Source organism: Solanum pennellii, chromosome 3 (assembly GCF_001406875.1).
Source record: "Solanum pennellii chromosome 3, SPENNV200".
NCBI lineage: Eukaryota > Viridiplantae > Streptophyta > Magnoliopsida > Solanales > Solanaceae > Solanum > Solanum pennellii.
The window spans coordinates 71,331,081-71,347,684 of NC_028639.1; the positions used below are offsets into that span (position 1 = coordinate 71,331,081).

General features: G+C 34.7%; 3 protein-coding genes across 5 annotated transcripts; 2 read left to right on the top strand and 1 right to left on the bottom strand.

The window, feature by feature from the left end:
- Positions 1–2,981: 2,981 nt before the first annotated feature.
- On the top strand, positions 2,982–7,402 carry LOC107012912 (very-long-chain aldehyde decarbonylase CER3-like). 3 transcript variants are annotated; one of them, XM_015212888.2, is made up of 11 exons: positions 2,986–3,403; positions 3,493–3,713; positions 3,806–4,038; positions 4,200–4,419; positions 4,551–4,678; positions 4,847–5,103; positions 5,326–5,433; positions 5,791–5,997; positions 6,170–6,280; positions 6,393–6,566; positions 6,896–7,402. In XM_015212888.2, the coding sequence occupies exons 1-11, from the start codon at positions 3,290–3,292 to the stop codon at positions 7,061–7,063; spliced, it is 1,941 nt and encodes a 646-aa protein (XP_015068374.1). In that variant the 5' UTR covers positions 2,986–3,289; the 3' UTR covers positions 7,064–7,402. The 3 variants fall into 3 exon arrangements, with proteins under 3 accessions (XP_027771513.1, XP_015068374.1, XP_015068375.1); XM_015212889.2 differs by having other exon boundaries at positions 2,987–3,403; positions 4,853–5,103; XM_027915712.1 differs by lacking the exon at positions 6,896–7,402 and having other exon boundaries at positions 2,982–3,403; positions 6,360–6,487.
- A 308-nt stretch (positions 7,403–7,710) lies between these two features.
- LOC107012118 (ABC transporter I family member 17-like) lies at positions 7,711–10,607 on the bottom strand. Its single transcript, XM_015211856.2, has 4 exons — positions 10,159–10,607; positions 9,192–9,524; positions 8,334–8,521; positions 7,711–8,237 (listed from the first exon to the last, which is right to left on the bottom strand). The coding sequence occupies exons 1-4, from the start codon at positions 10,172–10,174 to the stop codon at positions 7,983–7,985; spliced, it is 792 nt and encodes a 263-aa protein (XP_015067342.1). The 5' UTR covers positions 10,175–10,607; the 3' UTR covers positions 7,711–7,982.
- A 1,161-nt stretch (positions 10,608–11,768) lies between these two features.
- Positions 11,769–14,581, top strand: LOC107015441. Its single transcript, XM_027915710.1, has one exon. The coding sequence runs from the start codon at positions 12,710–12,712 to the stop codon at positions 13,961–13,963; it is 1,254 nt and encodes a 417-aa protein (XP_027771511.1). The 5' UTR covers positions 11,769–12,709; the 3' UTR covers positions 13,964–14,581.
- The last annotated feature ends 2,023 nt before the right edge of the window (positions 14,582–16,604 follow it).

The following is a 16,604-nucleotide window of genomic DNA, read 5'->3' on the forward strand; positions in this document are numbered from 1 at the left end:
ATCAGAATTTGTTAAGTGTTATTAGATTTAATGTCAGTAAAGTCTTTATAAATACATATAAAAAGTGCTAATTACCATTAAAAATATATATTTAACGACGATTGATAATTAATTATCGCTAAAAATTATTTTTAATATAGCAACATATATAAATTATAATAATTTATTGCAAAGGTTGGAATTTAACTTAAGGGAATAGGTAAATAGACATCGTGTTGCAATAATTAGGAGAAAAAATTTCAAGAGATTTTATTTTATACTTTTTTTCTTTTCGAAACAGATTAATAGGAAGTAATATAACAGATTGATAAACAAAATACATGAGAAGATATCATGTTATACTATTAAATTGATTTAAGAGATGACAAAAACCATCTAATGAAATTATTGAGATAGCGTTTGTTCATAGATTTTCAAATATTTTTAGCAAATATTATTTGAGTGAAAATTTGATCATGTGTTTTGCCATAGATTTGGAAAAGATATTTCACCTTTTTAGAAAAATATGATTTATATCCATAAGTTTTAAAAACTATCAAAACTAACTATAAGTTGTATTACAAATCAATTAGATGTTCGTTGCAATAATAACAAATAGTGTCCACGATACTAGAGCAATGTGGTAGTTTGGAGTGAGTGCAACAAGTATCATTTCATAAATCGTGAGCCAATTTTTAATCAACAACCATATCATCATTTAATATTCACTGAATGTTTCATCATTATTCTGGTATTCACGTAAAAATACAAAACAAACAACTAATATAAAGGGTGTTTTGTAAAAGATATTTCAATTTTCAAAATATCCCAAATAATGAGATTTGATCCAAATACTAAAAAGAAAAATTAGTATTTGAGAATTTGAAATACTTACCAAAAATATTTGCCGAATAATGACAAATTGTATGAACAAATATTATTTGTCAATTTTTTTTTTCTAAATATTATTTGAAAAATCTATAATTAAATTGGCCCTAAATGCTACAACATTTATATGAATTTAATTAATGACAATAAAGAGAAAGAAACAAAGACAATAAAAAAGTTCTTTTTTTTTATACTACTAATATCACGTCATCTCATTAACCACCCATTCAATACTATAATCACTTGAACTCAAAAGTCAAATTTCTTATGAAGAGAATTAAAGGGCTATTAAATATATAATCCCTTGAACTCAAAAGTCAAATTTCTTATGAAGAGAATTAAAGGGCAATTAAATAGAAGTATTATTATGCTGTACCTTTTAAGACAACAACAAAAAAAAAAAAATTTGCAACAAGAAGCTAGAATAGAAGAAACAAAATATATAAAGGAGGGCACAAGTGCTGGACCAGCGGGGAACTGCCAGTGTTACTCAATTATTTAAGGGAAACTCAGATAGATTAAAGAATTTTGTGTAGCTTCAAATAATATTACATGTGATGCATGCACCACTAAGAAATTAATTATATACCGTGAAATGATTGAGATCACTCGAAATTTGAGTCTGAATATATACATGTTTTAGTTATAAATCCTTTATAGTTTTCTTACATTAAACTTATTCGTTATGAATTTAGATTAATATAATCAATAAATTTATATATCGAATACTTCAATAATAAAATTTGACATACGATATCCATGAATAATATATCCACCATGCCCCTATTGCTTTCTACTACATGTTTCAATTATGAAACATTATCCTACAAAAGCATCCAACTTTTGTGAGGCTGTTAGGTAAGAAAATGCAGTTAGGCTTATGGTCCCCTCTCCAATATTTTTGTTATGTCCGAGTCAGATAGGCTTGAGGGGTTCAAAATTAACTGTTAATATATGGTTAATTTTTTTTTATGTATATAAATAGATGTTAAATCACGCATCTTCATGTATTTGAATTTTCATATTTTGAATGACTTTACTGAAAATAGTGATTTTGCTACGACTTATATATATCTACACCAAATCAAAAAAGGAAGTGTCTTTCACTTCATTACTATAGGTGTTAAATTAACATAGTATGCCTTAATTAGTCCACATAAATATTATTAAAGATAATTTTAAAAAATCCACATCCCAACTGCAATCTCCCACCTGTTTCCTAACCATTTTTGTGCTCTTATTTAATTTTTCATATGTTGTGGCATATGCCTTATGGCTATTTTCTCTGTTTGTTCCAACTAAGTGTTCACAAATTTCAATTATCCCTGTGTGCCAATTAATTGCATAAAACAAATTAAGGAGCTTCTTTTTGTATATTGCGATAATTAAGGGTAATACGATAAACTTATCATTTTATTTATTGATTTTTAAGAGGTATGTCAAGTTCAATGGTATAGTAATCTATAACTCAGATCGGTCAGTTGGACACACTTTGTAATTTTTTTTATATGTATGTGTATATATATATATATAGAAATTATTATACAAACTATATAGGTTACAAATTATTTTTCATCCATATATTTGTTAAATCTTGAACACTATAACTAAATTTTTAACTAAATTTCTGATTTCTCCACTGACCAAGTTAAAAATGAACAAACATGGATATATTGATTGGATACATCACTATACGCGATGTATCGGAACGTAATACACCAATTTACTCGATGTATCGGAACTTAATACATCACTTTACTCGATGTATCCGTTGGATACATCACTATACGTGATGTGTCGAGATGTATGCGATATATCGTGATGTATCCGAAACAAAAACGCGATGTATCGAAATATTGAGTGATGTATCCGAAACAGAGAAGCGATGTATCGAAATGTTGAGTAATGCATCCGATCAGAAACTGGAATGCTTTGTATCGAAACGTTTTGGGATGTATCCGAATTCCACCAAATTTAAAGGATTTTTGTAGTTTAAAAAAAAATAGAGATATGATGTAACTAGCTCTTATCACTATGAGATTTGTGTAAAATTTTCTTATTTAAAAGAGTCTTCATAAGAAAAAGATGAACATCGAATACTAAATGAAGGGAAAGTAGGCGAGAGGAAATTGTTTGGATGGTAAACGCTCTTTACTTTCCACCAAAATATATTTATAAGCCGATTTGACCTTAGGGGTATTTGGCAATAGAGTTTAGGGGTTCTATATCTAAAATATATATAAATATCAAAGTAGATGGAATAATATTATACATGTATTCTCTGAAGTTGGAATCTTAAAAATAAGAACAAAAGGAAATACAAGTAGATAACAAAAGGCTGCAGGATCAAATAAGAGGAGCTTTTTTTTTTGTCTTCATTCCCAAATTAGTCTTATATTCTTTTAAAGCAATAAATTATAACATGGAGAAACAGAATGAGGGAGTTGAAGTAGTTGAAAATGGAAATGATACTTTGTTGAGAAAAACAGATGCAGCTTTATTTGCCTGGCCATGGAACAACTTGGGAAATTACAAGGCATGGACTTTATATTAGCTACTTGTATATAAATTTTTTTATCAATCTTGATTTGTATTGGATTTATGATTTTCATATGTGTTGTGCAGTATTTGTTATATGGACCATTTCTTGCAAAATTTATACATTCTATGTATTGGAAAGAGAGCATGGAGGATATTTGGTGCTTGCATATTCTTGTATTGTGTGCTCTTAGAGGCCTTGTTCATCAGCTATGGAGCACTTTTAGTAATATGTTGTACTTAAATCGCACGCGAAGGGTGTCTTATGAAGGGATAGATTATGATCAGATTGATAATGAATGGGATTGGTATGTATGAGTTCTTGTTATTTCACACTTTATGTGTATTTCAAAAGGGGACTAATGTTGTGTGTGTTTTGTTTGTGATTGGATTTCAACAGGGATAACTTCCTTGTCCTTCAAGCGATTGTGGGATCGTTCGTCTACTTGAACTTCCCTTCACTGGCTAATCTTCCTGATTGGGATGTAAGAGGGCTTATTTCTTGTCTCATACTTCATATTGGTATCTCAGAGCCACTGTTCTATTGGATGCACAAATTATTGCACTCGTCTTATCTCTTTCCGTTATATCACTGGCATCACCACGAGTCCAAAATCACACACCCCTTTACTGGTAAAGTAACTACTTCCTCTGTCCCAATTTATGTGTCATACTAAAAGGTCCGTACTGTCACATAAAATGGGACGGAGGGACATCTTTTAGCAGTCTTATCTGATACTGGTAGCTTGCTGGAGAGTTTGGCTAACCTTTTTTTTGTTGTTGTTGTTGTGCAGCTGGGCATGGAACATTTCTGGAACATCTTTTGCTGTGTGTAGTTATAGGAATTCCAACCTTAGGCACTGCATTTATTGGTTACGGATCAATAAGCGTTATGTACAGCTATATTCTGGCATTTGATTTCTTAAGATGTATGGGACACAGCAATGTTGAAATCATTCCTCATAGTCTCTACCAGCGCGTTCCACTACTTAGATATGTTATTTACTGCCCGACGTGAGTTCTATTTAACTCTCTTTGTTTGATGCAGCATCTGATATCTGTTATCTTCACATTCTAGATTAACAAATCACATCTTCTTCTGTTTCTTTTCAAATGAACTTTTCTTCACAATCCTGTTCTTGCAGATACCACAGTCTACACCATCAGGAAATGAAGACAAATTTCTGTCTCTTCATGCCTCTATATGATATGTTGGGAAATACTTTAAATACCGCGTCGTGGAGCCTTCACGAAGAAATAAGTTCAAGGACAAGTGAGTTTGAGTTGTTTATTTTTCCTACCTCCTTAGGGGAGAGGGTCTATTATTATCTTCCTTCAAAATAATAATCCTTTTTTCAAGTCTTTTTTTTTTTTTTTGCATTCTCTGGCTTTAGTTTTCCATTATATCTATATTTTCTGAAAGTGGAACCCATTCATGAAGGTACAGATGAAAGAGCACCAGATTTTGTGTTTCTTGCACATATTGTTGATATTATGTCATCAATGCATGCCCCGTTTTTGTTCCGGTCATTCAGCTCAGTGCCTTTCTCCACAAGGCTCTTCTTGTTACCGATGTGGCCTTTTGCCTTTGTGGTGGTGCTTACTATGTGGCTGAAGACTAAGACTTTCTTGTTCAGTTTTTACAACATAAGAGGAAGACTCAACCAAACTTGGATTGTGCCCAGGGCTGGTTTTCAGGTAATATGGGGGGTTTCTCCTAGCTACTGTTTAATTTCTGGTGTTTTTTCTGATTTTTGAAATTCTATAGAAGAGCATCAAGGTCCTGCAGTCTTGAAATAATTTGTTCATGATTTAAGGATTGAAAATAATTTACTTGCTCTCTCAATGTTCCCAATACATCTCGCTGTTTGGTTCATTTCCATTCTGTTTCTGGCGTCTAATACATATATTGTGTTGCAGTATTTCTTGCCCTTTGCTGCAGAAGGCATAAATAAGCTCATTGAAGAAGCTATTCTTAGGGCTGATAGAATTGGTGTCAAGGTTATCAGCCTTGCTGCATTAAATAAGGTCAGTCTCATTTTCTTTTCCTGTTTCTAATTTTCTTGTTTCTGCAATGTTTAATGATTTCAGAGTCCTCAAAGTCTTTGCTGACTACTTTAGTACAACGAACATCTACATGAAAACATTGTATTATGTGTCTCTTGCTAGTATATAAGCCTTTCCGATAGTGGTTTTAGACAGGAAAAACCTTCAAAGTTAAGGATTGGGATATAGTCAACACAGAACTGGAACAGCTAGTAACTACACTTGTTAGTAGATCATGTATTGCTTGGATCTTCCCATGTCTTTTTCAGACTCGAGGGGAGTAATGGTTTAGATATAAAGTTATTGTTCATGTTGTTTATAAAAAATAACTTACTGCAGAATGAAAGTTTAAATGGTGGTGGAACACTCTTTGTCAACAAGCATCCGAATCTCAGAGTCCGAGTAGTCCATGGAAACAGCTTGACAGCTGCAGTGATCTTGAATGAGATTCCTCGAGATGTAAATGAGGTCTTCTTAACAGGTGCTACTTCTAAGCTTGGAAGGGCCATTGCACTCTACCTTGCTCGTCGAAGAGTCAGAGTTCTGGTAAGATTACTCTTTCTGAAGTAAATCTGTAAATGCATGGCATATAAGAGTGTGTGTTTGTATCTTCTATTAGTTGTTCTGAAGAGGAATACGACCCTTCTTCCTTTTAGTTGTATCTTCTATAATTAGCTTTATAATCCTACATTATAACAAGGGTACTTTTCTAATGCAGATGCTCACTAAGTCCACTGAGAGATTCATGAAAATTCAAAGAGAAGCTACTGTTGAGTGCCAGAAGTATCTGGTTCAAGTGACTAATTGCAAAGAAGCTAAACAGTGTAAGGTAATGTTTCAAGTATATATTCCATAAAGTGAAATTTATGAAATCAATACAAGTGGATAACTGAGGTCTTTCAGTTCAGCAAAGTTAATTTTGTGGTGTTTTCAAATGAAAGACTTGGATTATTGGCAAATGGTCGACCCCTAGAGAGCAGAGCTGGGCTCCATCAGGAACTCACTTTTATCAGTTTGTCGTTCCTCCTATCATTCCCTTTCGCAGAGACTGTACCTATGGCAAGTTAGCAGCAATGAGACTTCCAAAAGATGTCACTGGTTTAGGAACTTGTGAGGTATGACTCAAATCATATTTGTTGCATATTCTTGATCACGGTTCAAGCTGTCCAAACAGCCTCTCACAGAAATGTAAGATAAACTGCATGCAGTCCGGCCTTTAACTTTCTGCACTATGCTGCCCTTTTATGCTAAGAAAACAATAGAAACAGTAAGACAACAAGATAAAATTAACATTTCAGGGTGTGAAATCCAAACTTCGGCTGATGGTGTTGTGTTGGTGAAACCAAATTCCACAGTCTCTTTCCTTTTGTTAGTGGCATCAGTTTTATGACAGTACTGTTTCATGTTTTGTATAAATTCTCACTGTGCTTCTGTGTTGCACCAGTATACAATGGGAAGAGGCATAGTTCATGCTTGTCACGCGGGTGGGCTAGTTCATCTTCTTGAAGGTTGGACACACCATGAGGTTGGAGCTATCGATGTTGATCAGATTGACGTTGTGTGGGAGGCTGCATTAAAACATGGTTTGAAACCTTTGTATAATTCATCATAGTGATACCATTTGTCTCATATTCATCGAGAAAACACCTTCATGACCTAAAAGGTTTGGAGTGGTAGCGAAGTCCGTAGAAGCCTTCCAAAGATTGTTTAACAAGTCAATACTGCATTACATGTAGAATCTATTTGTAATCAAACAAAAGTGTAAGCCTAATAAAGGAAATAAGCCATATATCATTGTACTTCCCCCAAAAATGTACTGTTAATGTAAGTGGTACATATTTAGTTTTCTGGGGAGTTCTTGTATTTCTCTGTGAATATAGATATGTTTTTCTGTAATGTATCGAGCTTTTACTAAACGAAGATATCAGACAAATAATCTTGCTGTTGGGAATTGATGCACAGCCAAGACAGGCACTACTTGCTTGAACTATATAGCTGTATATGTTGCATATTTACTTTAAACATGGTGCTTCTTCTGGTTTTGGATGATAATACAACCATGTATCAAAACGACAAATTCATCTTAGTAAATCTAAAGATATGATATGGACATTTTACATAATCAATCCATAGCAAGATTTGAGTTAAAGAAAAGGATAACGAAACATATTAACCAAGATGATATTGAGAATTGGAGAAGTGTTCATTCTGCAGGGGATTCGAGAAGCCCCTTTAGTATATCGAACTTTGCCAAGAAGATATCATGAAGTCTTATTGTTCGGGATAGATCAGCAACCAAGATATGTAGCATACATTGTACAAATATCTTAAGACACTTCTTTAAAAAGGAAAGTTTCAACTGCCTGGCCAAATGCTACTCAATCTGCACAACCATCACAGTGGTGATATAAAGTTATATATATGATAAGTCAAATACTATTACACATTTGGAATTGGTTTCCTGGACTTCACCATCCATCCAAGCATAAAAAACACAACACATACAGAAAAGAGGGGTCGGCGAGAAGTTTTTAGGAGCTGAGTTCAAGAAATCTCTGTGCCATGGGATGTTTAGATTCAAAGAGTTGATCAGGCTTTAAAATTTCTACAATCTCTCCATTGACAAGCAGGCATACTATGTCAGCTATTCTTTTTATTTGTTTGATGCTATGTGAAACCATCACAATGGTCATATTCTGCTCCCTCTTCAGTTTTACAAGAACATCCTCAATATTCTGAGTTGATATTGGATCCAGTGCACTTGTTGGCTCATCCAGCAGCAGAACCTTACAGAAGATTGGAACATAAGGTCAGAAGTAGCGTCAATCGGGTGAAGTTTCTTTTGCCAAAACTAGTTAAATCTTTGGTATATTTAGAATTACCTCTGGTTCATTTGCCAAGGTCCTAGCAAGTGCAACTCTCTGTGCTTGACCAACAGAGAGTTCCCCACCAGACTTGTTGAAGAAAGATGAGTCCAGGTCAGCTAGAGTCAGCAACTTGTATACCTCATTATCACTTAGTTTTTTTCCTTTTAACTGTGGCCCATATCGTACATTATCTGCAACAGTACCTGAACAATTTTCCACAAAAATAACTCATTCAAGCATCAGTCACTACAACTTGAAAAAATGAAATGTATGTTGAAAAAAGACTTCTTTTTAATGACAGAGAAATCCACGACACTCGGTGGCTAATGGCCTGCTCCCTACCCTTCACTGAAATACTGAGTTTGTTCATTGCAGAAGTTTGAACCTATGACATGTGCCTAACCCCCAAAAGGCGGATCCCAGATCCCAAAATTTGAATTTTATGGGTTCTAGATTCTAAAAAAGACAGCATACTAAGTCGAATAAACTATTGAAACATATTAAGTAGATTTCTTAACACAAATACAAGATTCTGCCAAACAGTAGATAGAACTCTAATTCCGCCCCAACTAACCCCTACATTGAGAGTTGTGCTTTTACCACAAAACAAAAGCCTTGTGGCACAAAGAACTTACTAATTAAAGTGGAAGCCAAAAACATGCCAGTCCATTAGATTAAGCATCACAAGGCAACAAACAACAACAATATACCAAGTGTAATCACACAAAGTGTATGCATACCTCCCCTTGCTGATGGATATAGAGATTGTTTGCAATAAACCCTCTACTCGAGTATAGAAAGATCTAACATCACACATCTGATAAAACAAAATACAAAAACAAAAGCATGAATCTGTCTACAATAGTTGCATACCTTCAAAGAGAACAGGAAGCTGAAACAGCATCCCAATCTTCCGGCGGAGAGCAAGCACATCCAGATCACATATATCATGACCATCCAAAAACACAGAGTTGGAAGATGGTTCCCACAATCGATTTAGTGATCTCAAGAAAGTTGATTTCCCACTACCACTTGGGCCTATAACACCCATGATTATACCTTTAGGTATGTCAACGTTCACATTGTTCAATATAGAAACACCCTTTTCAGACACCTTTGTAAGACCCCTAACCTGAATCTTGATTTCTGGATTCTCTTCAAATCCATTTCGATTCCAGTTCGATCCCAAAAGATGCTCTCTTGCTCCTATAATTTAAACCAATCACAAACAATTTCAAGAAAAAAACTTTCTTTCTCCTATAATCAAACTAACCCCAAACAAATTTCAAGAATCCCTTTTGTGATTTCAAGAAAAAAAACTTTCTTTCTCTTATAATCAAACTAACCCCAAACAAATTTCAAGAATCCCTTTTGTGATTTCAAGAAAAAAAACTTTCTTTCTCTTATAATCAAACTAACCCCAAACAAATTTCAAGAATCCCTTTTGTGATTTCAAGAAAAAAAACTTTCTTTCTCTTATAATCAAACTAACCCCAAACAAATTTCAAGAATCCCTTTTGTGATTTCAAGAAAAAAAACTTTCTTTCTCTTATAATCAAACTAACCCCAAACAAATTTCAAGAATCCCTTTTGTGATTTCAAGAAAAAAAACTTTCTTTCTCCTATAATCAAACTAACCCCAAACAAATTTCAAGAATCCCTTTTGTGATTTCAAGAAAAGAACTTTCTTTCTCCTATAATCAAACCAACCCCAAACAAATTTCAAGAATTGCTTATGGAATTTCAAGAAAAATGCTTTCTTTCTCCTATAATCACAACGACATCAAACAAATTTAAAGAATTGCTTTTGTAATTTCAAGAAACATGTTTTTGTACTAACCTGGTAAAATTTCCATAGTACGAAATGTCTAGCCAACTCCTTCACCAGCAGCAGACAGAGTAGAGGGACAAAAACAAAAGGGGCTATGTTGTAATGAAGAATTATATTGGAGAAAAGAATCAACCTTCCCCACTTCCCAACAAGAACTAGAACAAATTCTTGTCACCAGTAACTTTCATAAATAATTGTGATGTTTTTGTCAGGGAGCGCACAAACTCCTTCAAAATCTCAAAATAAAGAATGTTTTTTTAAGGTAGTAATACAATGTCTTTTGTAAAGCCTGGGGATATGACTTATCTGAGGGAGGAAAAGACTTCTTCTGCAATTTGTTGTCACTTTTAAAAAGTATTAACAACTTGGCCATTAGTTATATTATATATAGTTTATATGTCAGAATCACATAAAATTGATTCTGCCATTTTTGTCTATAGACCTAATGTAGTTAAGATTCCAAAATCATGATGATGCAGAAGTAAATGTTGGGCTAATAGAAGAGTAAGTAGTTAAATGAGATAAGAGTATGTAATGCCTTCTTCTAACTCCTTTTATAGTGATTGGAAGAGTCTAACCACCTATTCCCACTTTTTATTTATATTCTAGTCAGACTATTTCATATTTGCGTCATATACATATTTCTTTTTAAATAATTTCAAAAATATATTTTTTATAATTATAAATAATTTGAATTTTAAACTTTTTTTTTATCTTTTATTAAGTGTAATATAATAGTTAATATCATTTATACGTGCATAAACTTCAATCATAAGAAACATTAGATGTTTTGACAGAATGTGTGAAGTCAGTAAAGTGAAAGTTCAGATAGTTAACTACTAACTGGACTACTAAAATTTCTTATTATATGCTAGGTATCAGCTTATTATATCTTTTAAATTTTTTTAAAATTTCTTTTTAGAGATAATCCAGTATACTGCTTAACGTTCATTTATATTTTGATTTTTTGAACTCCTTTAAATAAAAGTTATAAATTGTTATTGGGTGAGCGAGATCGTACAAACGAAATTGATTTGTACACCTAATAGACAAAAGAGACAAAGAAAAGGGGAGAGATATATAATTTAGAAGAATCCATAAATACATTTTGGTACTAGGTGCTCAAGGAGGGGAAGTTGACATATACAACAAACAACCTAGAATCATGTTTCTCTTCCAACTTAGAATGTCAAATTGACTTTTCCTTATTTGTCAAACTATCTGCTCTTTGTTATTTCATCAAATTCTGTTCCATTTTCCCCTTTTATACAAACATTTTGTCATTCTTATCAACTTTACATCATCATCTTCAAAAAAAACCTAGGAAAAACAAGGTGTATCATGATCATCACTAACATTACATACAATAATGAAAACAACTTTGTATTATTCATTTCCCCCCAAAAAAAACATTCTTCACAACTTAACTCTTGCAAAAAATAAAAAAAAAAGTTCTCTTTTTTATTTTCCCCATAGCATAATTTAAGCAAAATTCATCAAACATATCATTAAAAACAAGAATACCCACGCGCACGCCTATGTGTGAAGCTCAAACGCTTCTTGAACCCTTAATTACCGGTCGCGTGCGAGTTCACGAGGAAGAGAGAGCGTGAGGACGTGAGACATTAAGGGCGTGTTTGGTATGGAGGAAGAAGGGAAAAATAGGAACAGAAAATTTACAGAAAAAGAATTTGCTATTTCTGATCAGACACAAAAACGAAAAAAGAGTCTCGATTTACAGAGAGAGAGAGAGAGAGAGGGGGAAGGGAGAGAGATCAGAGAGTGTGTGTAGAATAGAAGGTGGGTCTTCGTCTTTTTTCTGATTAAGAACAGTGATTTTTGGGGGAGAGAAAGATAGCTGCGGAGAAGAATTGAAATGCGAAGCAATTTGAATGGAAGAAGAAGCTTTATGGGTTCGTATATGAACAAGTAAGAGTTGAAAAAGCATTTGGGTTTTCTCTCTACTTTCTGAATCTGAATTTTGAATTAAGTTTGGTGTTGTTGGGTTTTGTATATTTTCTAATTTTACTCTTCTTTCGAGCTTAAAAAATCTCTTCTTTAATCCCAATTTCGTGTGGGGATATATTTTAACTTGAAGTGGGTAGCTTCAAGCTTTAATTTTTTGGCAACGGGTGTCATTTTATGTCTGTTTTAGGTTTTGCCCTGTAATTTTGCAAGGCAATTTGAACTTATTGAATTGGGGATTGAGGGTTTTCTTGAGCTGCGAGTTTGATTGGTGTAAACGTTGGACTGAGAAAGAATTTGAAAATTTTCGAGTTTTGGAGGGAGAGTTAGTTGACAATTATGGATCTCTAGCTGGGGTGTTAACCCCTTCAATAGTTATACTGTTGTAAGTTGGAATTTTGGATATGGGTTTTGATTCAGCATTGCTTGAATTGCTGTTGGAAGAGCACAATCTTGTTTCCACTATGGGTTTTTGGAATTGGGGAAAACCCTAATTTAGTGGGGGATTTGGATTACTGACTTCTTGTGTTACTTGAAAATAGTGGGAACTTTGTAATCTTTGCTTGTTGTGTGTAGACTTTGTGTGTTGACAGAGATGCAACCGCCACATCAGCATTCGCGAATCAATCTTGCTGAACTGAAATCTCAGATAGTGAGGAAACTTGGACCTGAGAGGTCTAAACAGTACTTTTATTACTTAAATAGGTTATTGAGTTTGAAAATAAGCAAGGTTGAGTTCAATAAGCTCTGTCTTAGGATATTGGGTAGAGAGAATATTACACTGCATAATCAGTTCATTCGTTCCATTTTGAGAAATGCTTGCAGCGCAAAAGTTCCACCGCCAACTCACGAGACTGATGTTTCGAAGCCTGGTGCAGCAGTTGGCAGTAATGAGCCCCTAAGTGATGCTTATGAGCAAAATGGATCACATGTTTCTTCAAGCCAGGCTTCAAGCCAACCAGGTTTGTCTAATGGGGATATTCTCCCATTATCTCCTCGAAAGGTCAGAACAGGCTATCGTGATCGTAGGACTGGGGATCGTCGTAGTGCGCTTGGTCAAAATGGGAAGACCAATTTCTCTTTTCAACAACCGACAGCGACAGAATCAAGTTTTGATGTTATGGAAAATGGGGATATCAATCCCCCTGATTCACGGAGGGCTGTGCAGCATTATCAAGGACTCTTGCAGCAGACTGATGATGAAAGGGAGGCATCTGGTCAAGAAACTGCTAGATTTTCTGTAATAAAGGGATCACAGGAAGGTCCAGCTTCCGTATATAACAAAGTCCATGTTAGAGATGACGGGGAGATGCATGCAAGGAGTCAGCTTCAAGCTCCGCTTGGGGTTCCATTTTGCCCTGTTAGTGTTGGTGGAGCACGTAAAGCATTGCCTTTGGCAACAAATAGTAAATGTGTTACTTCTTCTAGTTATGGTGCTTTGTTGGATAGTGTATCACTTAGGGAACGCATGGAGCAGATTGCTGCAGAACAAGGCCTTGAAGGAGTGGCCATCGGTTGTGCCAACTTGTTGAACAATGGATTAGATTCTTACTTAAGAGGTTTAATTCGATCTTGTGTTCGACTTGTTGGGGCAAGGTCAGGGCACGAGCCTATAAGAAACAACACCAAAAAGCAGCAGACCCATGTGAAGCTCGTCAATGGCCTCAGACCCGGTCTTCATTCTCAGATAAGTAGTGGTAGACCTTCAGAAGTCATGCAAGAACATGCTCCCAATAACTTGATATCATTGCAAGATTTTAGGGTTGCCATGGAACTGAACTCCCGGCAACTTGGCGAAGACTGGCCATTGCTTCTAGAAAAAATATGTTCACGTGCTTTTGAAGAATAAGCCATATGTGAACTTTGTTATCTTCCAGTTGAATTTCTGGTCCCTACTGGATCTAAGGGCACCGTTCCTCTCAGAGTTTCTGCGCAGCTGCAACATTACAGCTTTTTTGGCCCTTTTTGAATCAGTCAACAACTCTTTTGGTTAATGTTGTCTCTTTTGAAGATGATAGGCATGGAGCCCGGATCTTTGTCTCGTCTGCTACGGGGCTTAACTTTGCCAGGAGATTCGCCATTTTTAGCAACCACTGGAAGGGACTTGAAGAAAGGAACACCCACGTCGGTTGTGCTGTTGTATGATTAGCATAATTATTTTTTGGATATTTACCGCATGCATTCTCCCTCCTGTAATTTAAAGTAAAGAGCAAATTTGGCACAAGTTTTGCAGGAATAATTGTGTAGCCTAGGACTTCAGTAGAAAGGTGAAACTAGATAATGCAAGAATTGCTGTGTATCTTCAACATCAAGATTGATTGAACTTCAATATTAACAACACGTTTTCACCAGTAGGTTTATATCTTATGATTTTTAGTTCTAGATTAATGTTCATTGGGTCTATGGCCTGCTTTTGTATTTCATGTTTCCTTACTGTGTTAATTGTATACCCAGAAGAGTTTCATTATTTGATTTTCTCATAAGGCATGATGCTAAAATTGAAGTGGTTATTAAATTGTTGATAATCTGTGATCTATTATAGTCTGCACTGAGCGAATTGTCACTGGTGTGTTATGTATAACATGCTTAAAAGGATCAAAGAAAGCATGATATATATCTTAACTCAGACATCCATTTCAATTGCCTATCCAATTTTGCATACAGGGTTGTGAAAATCCACGAGAAGCGACTGGGATTATTATATGTGCCAATTTCCATTTAGCTAATATGCCTAATTTTAGGATGACTGACCCTTTTGGTCCAGTTCATATAATGTTTCTCTCAGGAGCTAGAGGAAATGCATATCAGATACATCAATTATTAGGTATACGCACTTTTTGACTTACTGATAATAATGTAATTACTTTGGTGCTGCTTAACTAACTTGCAGTGATTTGGCAGATGTTCAAGATTCCTTTTTTCCCCATTGCCTCAAAATTTGGTATGAGTTCAATTAAGTTCCTGCAATATACTGCTGCTTCATTTAGTCATTTCTTTTTTCCCCTGAAAGATTTGAAAATACTTTGTTTTATTCATTATGTTCATTGACTAAGTTTACTTACTTCCATGGTCTGAATTCTTTGATGCTCCAGATGGACAATCTTTTTTTTTTTTTGTTTGTTTAACAAAAGTAAATTTAGTTCATGCACTAGGTAGTCAATGTTAAAGCATGAATGGTTTAATGTGCGTTTCTTCATGATATTCGGTGTTTTTATCCCTTGGTTATATTATTTTCTGGCTAATTTGGGTTTCATTGATCCGTAGTTGCTGCTATATTCAAAGTGGACGATTTTGTGAGATAATCAGACAGTTGAGCTGGTCTAAAAGATGAGTTCAAATCATCCTGAACTGGAAGATGAAGCGACCCCATTCAAAGAAATCTAGCAGTGGTGGACAGGTGGAGTGCCTAGAATGGAAGGCAGAACAACATACACGTAAATTTTGTTCTGAAGATGGAGTAAAAGTTGGAAATAGAGCAGAAGATTACTGATGATTTTTCTTCCCAAGACAAACTTTACCTACCGGAAATTTGAAAAAGGTCGGAAGAAAGTTGATCTTTTTCCTTATCTCCCTACCTATATGTCTTTTAGCTCCGAGTACTTGAATTTTTCTTTTAAGAAATGTCTCTTTTTCGACCACTTGAAGTTTCTGTTAAGAAATGAACACATGCATATCTTCTCTGGAAGCTGATATGTTTGTTTTTTATGTATCTGGCTGGATTGTAAGTTTCTCTTCCTTATTGCTTGGCTCTTTGTCTTTAAGATTATGTGGTTCATGTGATATCTCTATGTACTTTTCCTAATACAACTTGAATTTATTCTTGATAAAAGTATTGCAAAATTATGGGATCTGGATATTTGAAGTTTCACCAATCTGCCTGCTAATGATCGTCCACTATTGCTGTTGTGTCTTCTGTGCATTTCCAAGTTAAGGATTTGTTGTCAATTTCCATTTCATTCTGCAATAATTGATTCAAGTACTAATCATAGTCTCTAATATCTTATGCTCCTTTTCTGTAAGAGATTTGCAGTCACCCAGTAATTCTAGAAGAAATTTGGTTTGGGGTAGGGTAGCTAATGATAGAGCTATTCCAGCATGCCAGGTCTTTGGTTGGTCATGTCAAATTTCCATTTGAGAGCTATTCCCGCATGCCAATAGGTCTTCTGTTGATCATGCCATTAAGAATAATTGCCAGAGTTGGTCAGTGACTCCACAGTGCAATAAAAGGTGACTGTTTTTCTCTGGTCCTTCCAACACAAATAACATCTTGAACCTAGCTTAATCCTCCTCCTCTTCAAATTATCTTGGGTCTGGCAGGCTTCTTTGACAACAAGCCACTGTTTAAGGAATTTCCAGTCTTCATGTGTTTCACAATCCAAGAATTAACTTGTTCTCCTAATATGAGTGAGTGCATAATAGGTAGATTTAATTGTATAGTTGCCTTTGCTATGCCCTCTGCCATGACAATTTTTCCTCATGTTCATAAATGC